Below are 14,344 nucleotides of genomic sequence, written 5' to 3'. Positions count from 1 at the left end.
ACAGGGCAGACTGCTTCAGTGCCTCTTCTCCAGTGTGTTCACTGTTCTGAAGGAATGACATTGGGGTTGGGGTGCGTGTCTTGTTCCTTTATCTAGAAAATTCAGCTTACCCTTCTTCTTGGGCAGCAGCACCTCAGTGAGAAACACAGAGTTCTTGGCCAATGTCAGTGAATCATGTGGCAGAAGCTCCAGTTTCTTCCCGCTCATCAGGAAGGTGTATACCGACCCCAATTTATGAGCACTCATGGATCAGAATACCTGGGCTTTATTATCAGGGTCCCTATGGGACACTCTCCTGATGCTGTCATGGTGGGCTCTCCTATTGTATCACCAAGATGGCAGCTGCCCAGCCCAGTCCCAGGCTCCTTCATGCCGACCCCATGGCTCTAGAGTGCGGCATAGGAGGAGGCAGAACTTGAGTACTTCCTGCTCCAAGCTGGCCATAGAGTAGCCATGTCTCACCTTTTACTATCACACGCGTTTCGCCCTCTAAGCCAGAGTTGGAATCTCTGGGTTTCTACTCAGTTTAGCGCTGTTCAGACCCCGTGAGTATATCTGCCTGTTTCCTTCCTCATCTACAGACCTCTTGTGATATGTCTTATGTAGATAAAGTCTCATCATTTCTCATTTTCTTTGCGTTATCTCATTGGAAGAACACACATCAGCAGATCTACTGTGTGAGTCAAAGCAGCCCAAGGCTCGGGGCTAAAGGGATCAAAGGGCCTACGTCCTGGAGGAGCAAGCGGCTTTGCTGACAACAAAACTACCTTCTAATATAAACTTTAGAGAACACATTTTAGAAGTTTAGTGTAGATGTTAAAAATACAGGCTCTAGGGTTAAACGGCCTGGGTTGAAGTCTTGGGAAATCACGTGACTAAGGTCAACCTGTGTGTTCTTGGCCACATTTTTTGAATTCTCTGGGCTTCCGTTGCATTAACAATGAAGTGGAAATGACAACAGCAGGAAACACATTGCCTTAGTTAGGGTTTCTATTGCTGGAAAGAGGCACCCTGACCATGGCAGCTCTTACAAATGAAAGCCTTTAATTAGGGCTGGCTTACAGTTTCAGAGGTTTAGTTCATTATTGCCATGACAGGAAGCATTGCAACATGCAGGCTGACATGGTGCTGGAGAAGGAGCTGAGAGTTCTACATCCAGATAGGCAGGCAGGAGGAAGAAAGCTGGCTTGAGTTTCTGAGACCTCAAAGCTCACCCCCCAGTGATACACCTCCTCCAACAAAGCCACATCTACTTCAACAAGGCCACACCTAATAGCGCACTCCCTGTGGCTCTATGGGAGCCCATTTTTATTCAAATCACCACACACATCCTGAAGGTTGTGGACATTAAAAAGCTCACACACAGTAAGCATAAAGTGTATGGGACAATGCCAGTTTCTAAGAACACAAGGAATGTTGGGTATATCTCTTTAAAGTGAACTTTGAAATTTTGGACTCCAGCTCATCAGACTGGTTGGACTCAGGCTGTCAAGCAAGAATGGAATACTCCTGCCCTGTGCAGCCTTCTCTGGCTTCCCCGTTGGGTACTCAAGTTCAGGTATCTGTGAAAGCTGTAGGAGTTAGATCATCCCAGGTAGACGAGTTGGAAAGATGCTCTCCTCTTTCTGTTTTAGGGGACAGGCATGACCAATATTTTCACAGCCTAACCCTATCCCAAGCCACCAGTACTGTGTGCAGGGTGGGTTTGCTTGCAATGCCAGTAGACCTTTGTGGCTGTCACTCTGTGCACCCTTATATTTTGGGGTAGGGATGTCTGCTGTGTGCAGGCTTCTTGAGAAGTCTTAATGCTTGTACATTTACTGGCTGTTATCACTGTCACAGGCCCTGGTTTCTCCATATCCTAACCAGCGGAAGCCCTTCTTCACGGGTATTCTCTCAGGAGAACTGCCTTGTGCCTGTCACTGATATAAGGACGCTCTATCTGACTGTGAATTCCCACTCGGGGTCCCTCTGGGTCTCCAACTGCACCCTTCACTCCTGTAGGGAGGGTGAAGTCTGGAGGCCAGGCTTACTCCTTGGGCCTGTAAGCAGGTAGAATGGTTCCGAGAAGTCTTTGCTGTCATCGGTGATCAACTGCCTCTGCCTCTCCAGATGGCGATCCTCAAGGAGGAATCTATGGAAAGCCCCCTTTTCCTGGTCAGATAGAGACAGAGAGGCTCAGAGTTCTGTGTTGCTGCAGTCCTCTACCAGCAGGGGGCATTGCACTTGGGTACGTTTCAATTAAAACTGGCTGGCAAAGTATGAATTAGAAAAGGGCAAGCTACAAAGAAACGGGCCCACTGGTGCAATTCTGTCTGCCACAAATATCATGGGAGGAGCCAATCACAAGTTTAAATTCATACCTGAAGCTATGATCAGAGCCAAGAATCTGTGATTAGCAGGTCGTAGGCCCTAGGGGAGAAATTACTACTATTGTTCTGCTAAATTGGCGAATATTAAACTGAATTATCATTGTTCTCATAGATAGATAGATAGAGAGATAGACATATATATATATGTAGATAGTTATGTAGATAGATAGATATGTCGATAGATGGATATGTAGGTAGATAGATATGATGTAGATAGATGGCTGGATGATAGATATAAACAAATATACACACGATGCAGTATAACATATAGAAAAGAGAACAAGAAAGGATTGGATTTAGGTAATAAACATAAGTAATGAAAGATGATATAGAGCTAATTGCTTTCTATTTCTAGCTCTGTCATAGACTTCTTATTTTTTGCAAGTGGACAGTGTATAAAATATATTTGATAGTAAAACTACAAAACCCAGTGTGAAGCTCCACAGCTTCTGCTCCTAATGGCTATCCTAGCAGATGCTCATTGAGTTGTATAGTCTTTGGATCTGATTAATTTTGGTGTGAGATCTTTTTTTAAATTTTCAAAATAAATAATTTTATTATTTAAGTAGTGTTTATTTTAAATAATAAAGTTTAAAATTTAATAAAATATTTAATTTTTAATAAAATTTATTTTTTAAATAATAAAGTTTAAAATAAACATACACATTAAATGGAGTTATGTCACACAGAGTGATAATGTTTGCCACAAGACTATCTAACAAAAATCTCAGTGCTAGGCCAAGAAAAATCTTTTTAGTATCCATCAGTGGAATCCAAGAGATCCTCAAAGCAATATAAGTTTTTACCATTGCAGTTTGAAGGTAAGGCTTTATTGTTGAAGACAGCACCCACTTTGGACACAGGACTTGGAGGAACTGAGCTAGAACTGGCCTGGAAGACTCACCTCTGAGGTCTAGCTTTCTCAGTATAGGAAGGTGCTATGCAAGCTGCCAAGGAAAAAAGCAACCAATCACCCTACCCAACTGAGAAGCCTACCAACCACAACAATGACTGGCACAGCAAGCTATCCCTGGTGGTGCAATAGCGACACTTTTATCTCCAGGATAGTCAACGGATGTCTAATTAGACTTAAATCCCATTCACTAGGAGGGAATTCACACATGGTACTGTAAACCTAGCCAGCTCCCATGGCCAGAAAGGTCATAGGCCCTAGAAGAAAACCCACTTCTTCAACTTTCTTAAACCAATATGGTTTCTGTCTTCTAAACACTTATCCTTATACCCTCGTTAAAGCTTCTTCTTGAAACAAAAGGGTCCTATCCCAGAGATCCATAGCTGGTCTGTAGAGAGTCGAGGCTGCTCGACTCCAAATGGTACATCCACACTGCGGCTCCTATACCTGAGACTCAGGAAAATCCCCAAAGGATCAGAGGACCAGTAACGTCTGCTGTGAAATAAAGAAGAGGTCATGGATTTGAGAGAGAGTATAGGGCATGGCACCTGGGAGGACTTGGAGGGGCAGGTGGAAGGGTAGACATAATGTAAGTAAATTACTCATAAAAATTAAAAATTTCCTTCCACAATTTTATACATAGATAACATAACACACACTTTGCTAATAATGTCCTCATTATCCTCTTAACCTCCTGCCAAACTCCTTCCCACTAGATCCCCTCTTACTCTCTTGTCTTCATTCATTCATTCATTCATTCATTCATCTATCATTCCTTTTATAGCTCACTGAATTTTCTTGGGTTGAGAGGTATTTACTAGAGCAAGGGTAACTACCAGTGGTTACATCATTGATCAATATGACTTTCCGTTCCCTTAGCAACCATTGACTACTTAAAGCTCCTTGGTGGGATGTTGATGAAACCATAAATTTTCTTTTTTTTAGAACAATTTAGATTCATAGCAAACTTTAGGAGAAGGTAGAGTGCAGCTCCATATCTCCTGAGCCCTCACAGGCCTCCTTGATGATCACCACACCGGGATTGTCCATGTATGACAATTGTTGAGACACACACACACGTGCACACACACACACACACACACATGCACCCACGCACGCACACACACACACGGGGTGGGGTGGGAGAGTGCATAGTTCACATGATCTATTTATCTTTTGGTTTTTATCACTCTGTTCTCTCCCGAGTGCTCTAAAAATGCTTTTTAAAGTCAATTATAGCCTTCTTTCCTTCATAGTAAAGAGAAGGCTGCCTTGGTGTTCTAATTAGGAGCAGCGGGGCTGTGTCCCCGGCACCCGGCCGCCCACATGGCTAGCTTATGCCCCAAAATAATTACACACAAACTGTATTCTATTTATTTATTTATTTATTTATTTATTTTGTTTTTTGTTTTTTCGAGACAGGGTTTCTCTGTGGTTTTGGAGCCTGTCCTGGAACTAGCTCTTGTAGACTAGGCTGGTCTCGAACTCACAGAGATCCGCCTGCCTCTGCCTCCCGAGTGCTGGGATTAAAGGCGTGCGCCACCACCGCCCGGCTCAAACTGTATTCTTTTAAACACTGCTTGGCCTATTTCTATCTAGCCTCTTCTAGGCTAATTCTCACATATTAATTTAGCCCATTTCTAATCATCTGTGTGTAGCACCACTAGGTGCGCTTACCGGGAAGATTCTAGCCTACGTCCATCCTGGGTCGGAGCTGAAAAGCTTCTGCTCGGGAGAGAGGAGCATGGCGTCTCTGAGCTCACTTCCTCTTCCTCCCAGCATTCTGTTCTGTTTACTCCTCCAACCTATGTTTTAACTTATCAGGGCCAAGCAGTCTCTTTATTGCTTAACCAATGAAATCAACAGATTGATATATGACACTCCCACATCACTTCCCCTTTTTCTGTTTAAACAAAAAAAAAGGAAGGCTTTAACTTTAGCATAGCAAAATTACATATAACAAAACAGTTATCAAGCAAGAATTACAGTTACAATATTTATATCTATTTTATCTTTTATCATAACAATGGAAAACTATAACTATAACTATCTATCTATTCTTCAACTCCAGAAGAATACAATATTACCTAAGCAAACAAAAAGTAAGCAACTTTTAAAACTCTAGAAATGACAGAGACATCTCGCTGCCTGTACAGTCACCCAAAGTTCCTCTGTACCATTGGGGCATTTATCTTCGGCCTACAGGCCCATAGTTTTCAGCAGACATTTCCACAAAGCAGGAAATTTCAAAGGCAGTCACTATCTGCTTGTCCTGAAGAATGTCTTGCAGACTCTTTCATGAATCAGGAACCCCGAAAGACCATCTCACCTTTAGACAAGTTCAGTAGTCCTCTCTCTGCGGGTTCTCTGTGTCCAGTTTATGCAATAGTCCAGGCAAGAACAGTTTCTTGCCCAAATGGCTATCAAACTCCATCAGGATCCTCTTCGATGCCCATCTTCTTCTTGAAGTAGATTGGTGCTGCCAGGAGCAGAGTGTCTCATTGTCATGAAAAGTCCTAAGTTATTAAAATATTTTAAATGCCATATTCTGCAGCCTTTGAGAGATATGAAGAATGCCTATCTGAAATATATCTCTATATATCTAGAAAATCTAACTAACATGACTACAAACTTGACCATTATTTATGATTGTCCATCAACACCCTATATTTCCTAATTATACATTACATTTTAAAAATGAACTACATAATCACAATACCTTAATCAAGATCAGAAATACATATACATTAACAAAATTAAAATCCATACCAATGCAAATTATTCATACCTATATCATTTCCCCCTTTAAATGTAAAAGAACATTTATAAACAATATTTTGGGAACATGGGCGCAGTTTTTTTTCTCCAAACTGCTTCCTGCTGAATGGGGGCGCTGTTAATCAGATCATTTAGGGTGTAACCTGTGTGCCAGGTTTATCTCAGTTGGCGGTTCAGTGAAGTAATTTTTTGAGGGTGTTCACAGCAACTTTTCGGGAGGTCGTGGTCTATCATACCATATCGGGATAGAATCAATCCACAGGGTCTGGTCCTCTGTGAAAACAAAAGAAGGCCCTCTCCAAAGCATTATATCCGTAGACCCAAATTTTGAAATCGTAATACCCTTATGATATCCGTTCTGGTTCCATTTGGCAGTCCATATACTGAAATGTCTGTCTGTACTTAGCTCCTTTTTTTTAAATTTATTTATTTATTAATGATTTCTGCCTCCTCCCCACAACCGCTTCCCATTTCCCTCCCCCTCCCCCGATCAAGTCCCCTTCCCTCATCTGCTCGAAGAGCAATCAGGGTTCCCTGACCTGTGGGAAGCCCAAGGACTGCCCACCTCTGTCCAGGTCTCGTAAGGTGAGCATCCAAACTGCCTAGGCTCCCACAAAGCCAGTACGTGCAGTAGGACCAAGAACCCCACTGCAATTGTTCTTGAGTTCTCAGTATTCCTCATTGTCTGCTATGTTCAGCTAGTCCGGATTTATCCCATGCTTTTTTAGACCTAGGCCAGCTTAGCTTCTTTACAGTCAAAAATTTAAAAAAAAACACAATGTACATAATCCAGACTCTCTGTGAATTTTCCATTTTTAGGTGGCTTATTTTTACTTTATTTCTCTTAATCTATAATTGTCTGTACTTTGTCTCTTTAAAGACTTTACCTTTTTTTTAAACCATTAATTTTCTTTTCTTTTTTTTTCTTGTAATAATTTTTTTTTTAATTGAGAAAAGGAAAGAAAAGTATCTGCCTCCTCCCAGCCACACATTTCCCTCCCTCTCCTCCCACCCTTCTCCCCCTCCCCCCACTCCTTTCCCCCTCCCTCTCCAGTTCATAGAGCAGTCAGGGTTCCCTGCCCTGTGGAAAGTCCAAGGTCCGCCCCCCTCCGTCCATGTCTAGGAAGGTGAACAACCAAACTGGCTAGGCTCCCACAAAGCCAGAACATGAAGTAGGATCAAAACCCCGTGCCATTGTCCTTGGCTTCTCATTAGCCCTCATTGTTTGCCATGTTCAGAGAGTCCGGTTTTATCCCATGCTTTTTCAGTCACAGTCCAGCTGGCCTTGGTGAGCTCCCACTAGATCAGCCCCCTTGTCTCAGTGGGTGGGTGCACCCCTCGTGGTCCTGACTTCCTTGCTCATCTTCTTTCTCCTTCCGTTCCTCATTGGGACCTTGGGAGCTCAGACCAGGGCTCCAGTGTGGGTCTCTGTCTCTATCTCCATCCATCACCAGATGAAGGTTCTATGGTGATATGCAAGATATTCGTCAGTATTGCTATAGGATAGGGTCATTTCAGGTTGCCTATCCTCAGCTGCCCAAGGGACTAACTGGGGACATCACCATGGGCTCCTGGGAGCCACTCTAGGGTCAAGTCTCTTGCCAACCCTAAAGTGGCTCCCTTAACTAAGAATTGTGGTTCCGTGCTCCCCTGTCCAACCTTCCTTTATCCCAATCCTCCTGTTTCCCCAAGTTCCCCCCTTCCTTCCCTTCTAATTTTTCTCTCCCCATCTCCCCTTACCCCCATCCCACCCAAAAAATGGGGCACTGAACTGAACAGAGAATTCTCAACAGAAGAAGTTCAAATGGCCAAAAGACACTTAAGGTCATGCTCAACTTCCTTAGCAATCAGGGAAATGCAAATCAAAACAACTTTGGGATATCATCTTACACCTGTCAGAATGGCTAAAGTCAAAAACACCAATGATAGCTTGTGCTGGAGAGGCTGTGGAGGAAGGGGTACCCTCATCCATTGCTGGTAGGAATGCAATCTTGTGCAACCACTGTGGAAATCAGTGTTTTGTTTTCTCAGGAAATTCGGGATCAACCTACCCCTGGACCCAGCAATACCACTCTTGGGAATATACCCAAGAGATGCCCGATCATATGACAAAAGCATTTGTTCAACTATGTTCATAGCAGTATTATTTGTAATAGCCAGAACCTGGAAACAACCTAGATGCCCTTCAATGGAAGAATGGATGAAGAAAGTATGGAATATATACACATTAGAGTACTACACTGTGGTAAAAAAACAATGACTTCTTGAATTTTGCATGCAAATGGATGGAAATAGAAAACACTATCCTGAGTGAGGTATCCCAGACCCAAAAAGATGAACATGGGATGTACTCACTCATAATTGGTTTCTAGCCATAAATAAGGGTCATGGAGACTACAATTGGTGAACCTAAAGAAACTAAATAAGAAGGTGAACCCAAGGAAAAACATATACTTATCCTCTTGGCTATGGGAAGTAGATAATTTTATTTTCTATATTCTTTTTCTTCTCTCTCTTAAGCCTTTGTACATTCATCCAACAGTGTGGTCTTTTATGTCTGATTCTGTTTTATTGTGAATCTGTAACATTTTTTTACTATCCAGGAGCATTTCTTAAAATGTTAAGCAGTTCTTAAAAACTTACGTTGCACCATGTACAGGTAATACGGTAGGTACCGTCTGTGTCCTGCCCAGTTGAAACTTTAACTGCGCTGTTTTTATGGTAATTATGTTAGTTCCTGCCTGAGACCAGCACAGTTCAGCTTGGCAGAGCTGAGCCAAGCTGCTCCTGTCTCAGAGCCATTTGGTGCCCCTGAGCCACACACAGTTCCAGGCACACAGTAGTCCACATTGCCATCAAGCAAGCCGTAGAGCTTTACTGCAAATGCTCCATTCAAAAGCTCTGTCTCCCGCAGGAGCCAGACAGAGATCGCAATGGCGGCACACCCCAGAAAGCTGGCATTTTAAAACAGCCAGTTTTTCCTGCTGCTGAGTCAGGAAAATTTCAAAATGGAGGACGTACCATTTTGTGCTAGCTCTGGGGCCGCCAGGTAGGAGCGGCACTCAGCACTTTAATTCTGAAACTGAGCATGCAGCACAGAAATTCTTTTCATCCAAGTTACAGCCAAATCTGACACGCAGAGCACTGCTCAGTCTGAAAACACGTCTCTTTATGGCGGCAGGAATCCGCCATGCTCTTCCGCCTGCCTAAGCCTGATTCTGCAGTCTGCCCAGGTGCAGGTGGGGAGTGCTGAGCCATCAGCACGGTCTCAGAGCACTCTCCTTTCGATCCCAAGCGGGAACACAAACATAAAGCCACTCTGTTGTAATATGAGCGGCGAGGTCCACATGGCTAGCTTATGCCCCAAAATAATTACACACAAACTGTATTCTTTTAAACACTGCTTGGCCCATTTCTATCTAGCCTCTTCTAGGCTAATCCTCACATATTAATTTAGCCCATTTCTAATCATCTGTGTGTAGCACCCCAAGGTGAGCTTACTGGGAAGATTCTAGCCTACGTCCATCCTGGGTCAGAGCTTCATCGATCACGTCTGCCCAGGAGAGGGGAGCATGGGGTCTCTGAGCTCACTTCCTCTTCCTCCCAGCATTCTGTTCTGTTTACTCCTCCCACCTATGTTTTAACCTATCAGGGCCAAGCAGTCTCTTTATTGCTTAACCAATGAAATCAACAGATTGATAAATGACACTCCCACATCACCTTGGGGTTTTTATATTTTATAGACAAAACTGCAACAAATAAGCATATGTGTTTAGAAAGAGATCATGAGGTAAACCCTGACAGACCAATGTCTAAAGGGTGAAGGTGTAATTTTATTAGATTTCCAAATAAAAATTTCCTTGTGCATGCCCTTCATTGAAGTAAGACAATATCCCTGAAGCTTTCTGATAGGAAGATAAGAGCCTCAAATGTTAAAAACAAAAACAAAAAGCCACAACCCACCTGCTAGAGAATTTCAGCATCCTTCCTTTGCATTGGTCATGGAATTCACTGGCAGGTGCAATACTGAAACATGAATAGAGCCCACGGCCAGCCCTCCCCCTACTGCTAAAAAGCAGCATACAGGGTAGAAACGGAAGGATTTACTGCCCGTCCCTTGGGGCTCTGGGGCTATTCTGCAGAGACTGGGACCAGATCCTTCACACAGGCTTGTAGGTGCCATTGTAGCGGAAAGGAGGCGGCCTCAAGCAGTCTCTGTCCTCAGGAACCCAGCGCTGGACATGGTTGTGGCCGCCTTTGTTCCGGGGCCACACTATCACAGTGTCTCTAGATGCCAGGGACGGGTCTTCTGGGAAGAAGTTGAAGGGCCGGATCAAGAAGCCCACAGAGTTCCCAGGTGTGGCTGTGTTGGGGATATCCTCTGAGTGGGGGATGTGCAGGAAGCCCACTGTCACCCAGGCCACCAAATCCTATGGAAGAGACAAAGGTTTCAGAGGGTAGGGCAGTGCTGAGTACCAGCCATCTGAGGGCAGTTTGCCTTGTGTCTTGAAAGATGCCTCTACAAACTTCCTGAGATGTTCTCAGTCTCATCAGAGAGGCGGATGAGTCTATCATGACCCTAACTTACCATGTACTAGAAAAATCACACTTCTAGGACCACAGGGCCTGAGGTGGGCAGGGGTGGGGATGGGGTCAGTACCTCCTCCTCAATGTTCTCATTGTTCTGAAGGAACTCCTCAAAGACCACAGGGGGATCCCAGGGGTCATTCTGGTTGTAGAGGCTGCTGCTGTAGCGCTCAGACTCCCGATACTTTGTCACAGCCAGGGGGTACCTGCAGAGACAAGAAGTCAGGTACTCTGGGGACTAATGCTGCCTTTGAGCCCTTCCAGGGAACATCTTTGGGGTCAAAGATGGGCAAGTTGTTGCTTCTACAGAATGACTATCTATCTCCTGGGAGTCTTCAAGAATGTCCATCATTCAAGTATGCAAGAGTCAGAAGCCCCGTGAGCACCACCCTCACCCCTCCCTCCCCAAGAGCAAGAGAAGGCATGCCCACAAACACACAGACTCAGAGCCTGGAGGACAGAGGCACAATCAGGCACACATAGTCGCTGAAGGGAGCCCTTGGCTGTCCCTGGGTCTCCTCACCTGGCCCAAGTGACAGCCCGCTCCTCCGGCAAGCCTGGTGGCAGCACCTGCTCAGCCATAGAGTGGATCTGTAGGCGGTAGCTACGCCTGTGCTCCCAACAGTTCTTTTGAGGGCTGCTAAAGAGCAGGTACTTGGGCAGAGTCTGGCTAAAGCGGAATGAAGCCTGGCGCTCCCGGGAGTACTGGGTCTGCTCGAGTGTGGGTTGGACCACGGAGTGACTTGGGCTCCAGGGATTGGTGATGTTTTCCAGCTTTGTCTTCAGTGTCTGGAAGCTGTTCTTGGTGCCTGGGAACATGAGAGGAGATAGAGGGTGAGACTCAAATATTGGAAGGGAAACCTTGCTGTTCATAAGATATCCACCCCAGACTACACCCAGAGCCAGCAGAAGAAGATGCAGAGCCGAGGGCAGGCATTGGTCCAGTGGCGGGGCACCAAGGCGGTGGCAGCGACAAGGAAGATGAAGCCAGAGGAGTGAGAGGTCAGGTCACAGGCCAGTGATGGCATGGGGTGCATGCACAGGATATCCTTCAGAACGTTTTCTGTGCTCTAAACCTTGGCGTGGGGCAGCCATGTTTGTACAGGACTGTCAGGATACTATGGGTCAGAGGTCAAGTGGGGCCAAACAGGTAGAAACTATTCACCTGGTCTCAGTGGCCTTGCTCTGCTCTCAAATCCGATATCAGGTGTCACATCCCTGCCACTCTTCTGTGGAGCCACCATTTATCCACGAAACCCACTGAGCAGTCCCAGATGGCCCTGGGCTCCATTTCAAAGCACTAGGCTTCGGTATCTGTAACCCGCCTGGACACTTACCCCTTCCTCACTCCATGTATACCAACCCACTCAGCCCAAGGCAAGGACAGATGCACACCCCACACACAGGGTAACCCTAGGATACTGTTCACTGTCTCCATTTGTCAGGGACCCATGCTGCTTTATATTGCTAGGAAGCAGACAGAAAGAATAACCCTAATGTGACTCAGAAGCTCAACCCAGACCCGTGGAGTGAGTCTGTCAGTGAGAAGCAGCCAAGAGATTGAGAGAGTCTGGTACTGAGTCCTACCTGCCACATCCAGGTCAACACGGTAGTGCACGAGGTGGGTGTGGATGTTGCCAAGCAGGTGGGTTTGTAAGCGGGTGCCATGGCGCAGCCCCTCAGGGGTGTAGAAGGTGGCATGGACATAGCCAGTGGCATGCATCTTGGTCTCCATTACACCGTTAGGGTAGAAGATGAAATCCCAGATATAATCATAATTGTAGACTGTCGATGTTGTCCGAAGCACCAGCACATACCCCTTCAAACCCGCGTAGAAGTTGAAGCCGCCTTTAAAGTTTGAATTAAAGTGGCGCCTAAGGGGCACCCCTGTGGGCATCTCAAAGAGGCAGAGAGCATGTGGATAACGGATGGGGCCATCGCTGTCGTAATAGTGGAAGGCGTCCAGGAAAGTAGCAGTCTCCGGACAGTCAATGCCAGGGGCCAACTCATGAGTGACACTGCCCAGGCCCCAGCCAACATCAATATATTTAGTCTGCATGCCTGCAGGTGTGTGTCCTCCATACAGGGCCACAGCCTCTTGCACACTGACCTCATAGGCGATACGCTCACCTCCAAAGAGCACATTAAAGATCTGCAGCCCAGAAGAAGTTCTGAGACGGTAAGAGAAGCTCCAGCCTCCATAGATCACGGTGTGGCCCTCCAGCTTGTATCGGGGGCCATTGGGCTGAACAATGTGGGGGCCAGAGACATTGATGGACATGGGAAACTCCCCTCGGCGCTTGTAGGAAGAGAAGAGCGGGGGCTGCTCTGTGCTCTCAGGCAGCAGGTCCTCGAGGACCACGGTGTCCACTTCTCCATTTGCATATTTCTGAGCCAGTTCCTCTGGGCTGTCGTAAAACTTCCCATTATACCAGAGCTTCTCTATTCTCCAGTCCTGGTCATCTGTGCTCCCATGATCCACAAGGATCTCCAGACCCGTGGGGTGCAGGAAGTAACCTTCTACATAGCGCTGCACAATAAGCCAGCTTCTGCGCTGACCAGACTCCACACCACGGGGGGCCACATCAGTAAAAGTCAAGCACCGGGCATCACAGTCCAGGAATGAGAAGCCAGTGGTGTCGAGGAAAAACTGATGCAGAGGTGTGATGGCTCTCCTCAGCATGTGGAAGAGGAGGTCATACTCTGCCGCCGAGATGGGTCTGGATGACCAGGACAGGTGGTGCCCTGGCCTGGGGGAGAGTTCTCGAATGTAGTATGGCAATGGCAGGGGCCCCACAGCAAATTCAGTGATGTTGGGGTGCTCCTGGGCACCAAAGAAGATGATGGCTCTGGCTTCCCGAACAGGGCTTTTTCCTCCTTTATCCAGAAAGTTCAGCACATGCTTCTTCTTGGGAAGCAGCAGCTCAATGAGAAACACTGAGTTCTTGGCCATGGTCGCTTTCTTGGATGGCTGGAGCCCCAGCTCCGTCCTGTTCCTCAGGAAGCTGTGCACAGCCTTTATCTCCTTGGCACTCAGGTCTGCAAATACCCCAGCTTTGTCATGAGGAGTCCTCAGGGCAGGTTCTGTGCCTGCCATCTGTAGCATCAACAGGACAGCTCCCCAGGTGAAGACGCGGCTCATTTTTGTTAGCTTCATGGCTCTGGAACACAGTAGAAGGGAGGAGACGACTTGAATATTGCCCTTGCTCTACGGAGCACCTCACAGCACCTTGTCCCTCAGCCCTGTCACTTCCCTACCTACTAGCTCCCTCCTGTCAATCAAACTGAAGGCAGAGATGAGGTCTCTGGGTCCCCACTCGGGTTCCGAATGCGTTGCACGCATATGCTGATTTCTCCTCTCTTCTGTTACCTCTTAGAGTAGCACAGACTTTCTTGTCTACACACATCCCTGGAAGTTTATTTTGAAAGAGGAACATTTTCCTCAGCCAGGGACATGAGCCACAGCAACCCAAGAACTGAACCTCAAACATCACAGACTTGTAACAGATGGTTATACTCATTGCAAAACAACTGCCTTTTATGAAATTGTTCATGTGTGTATGTGTGTTTGTATCTGGGTAAGGCTGTGTGTGTGCATGTGCTATGTATTTAAGTGTGTGTAGGGGAGAAGTCAACTTCAAGTGTCCTTTTATTTTGTAAGGCAAATTCCCTGACTTTTACCTGGAAATCACTC

General features: G+C 46.0%; 1 protein-coding gene across 1 annotated transcript; it reads right to left on the bottom strand.

Moving 5' to 3' along the window:
• Window positions 1–10,223: 10,223 nt before the first annotated feature.
• On the bottom strand, window positions 10,224–13,807 carry LOC121440036 (amiloride-sensitive amine oxidase [copper-containing]). The gene is made up of 4 exons (XM_041640743.1): window positions 12,238–13,807; window positions 11,174–11,459; window positions 10,724–10,856; window positions 10,224–10,493 (listed from the first exon to the last, which is right to left on the bottom strand). Exons 1-4 carry the CDS (start codon window positions 13,805–13,807, stop codon window positions 10,224–10,226), a joined length of 2,259 nt encoding a protein of 752 aa, XP_041496677.1.
• Between the last annotated feature and the right edge of the window lie 537 nt (window positions 13,808–14,344).

This window comes from Microtus oregoni, unplaced genomic scaffold (assembly GCF_018167655.1).
Source record: "Microtus oregoni isolate MIOR12 unplaced genomic scaffold, Mior012 000064F_ref0000363, whole genome shotgun sequence".
In the NCBI taxonomy this organism is placed as follows: domain Eukaryota; kingdom Metazoa; phylum Chordata; class Mammalia; order Rodentia; family Cricetidae; genus Microtus; species Microtus oregoni.
The sequence above is the reverse complement of the archived record's forward strand: the minus strand, read 5'-3'. Positions and strand labels throughout refer to the sequence as shown.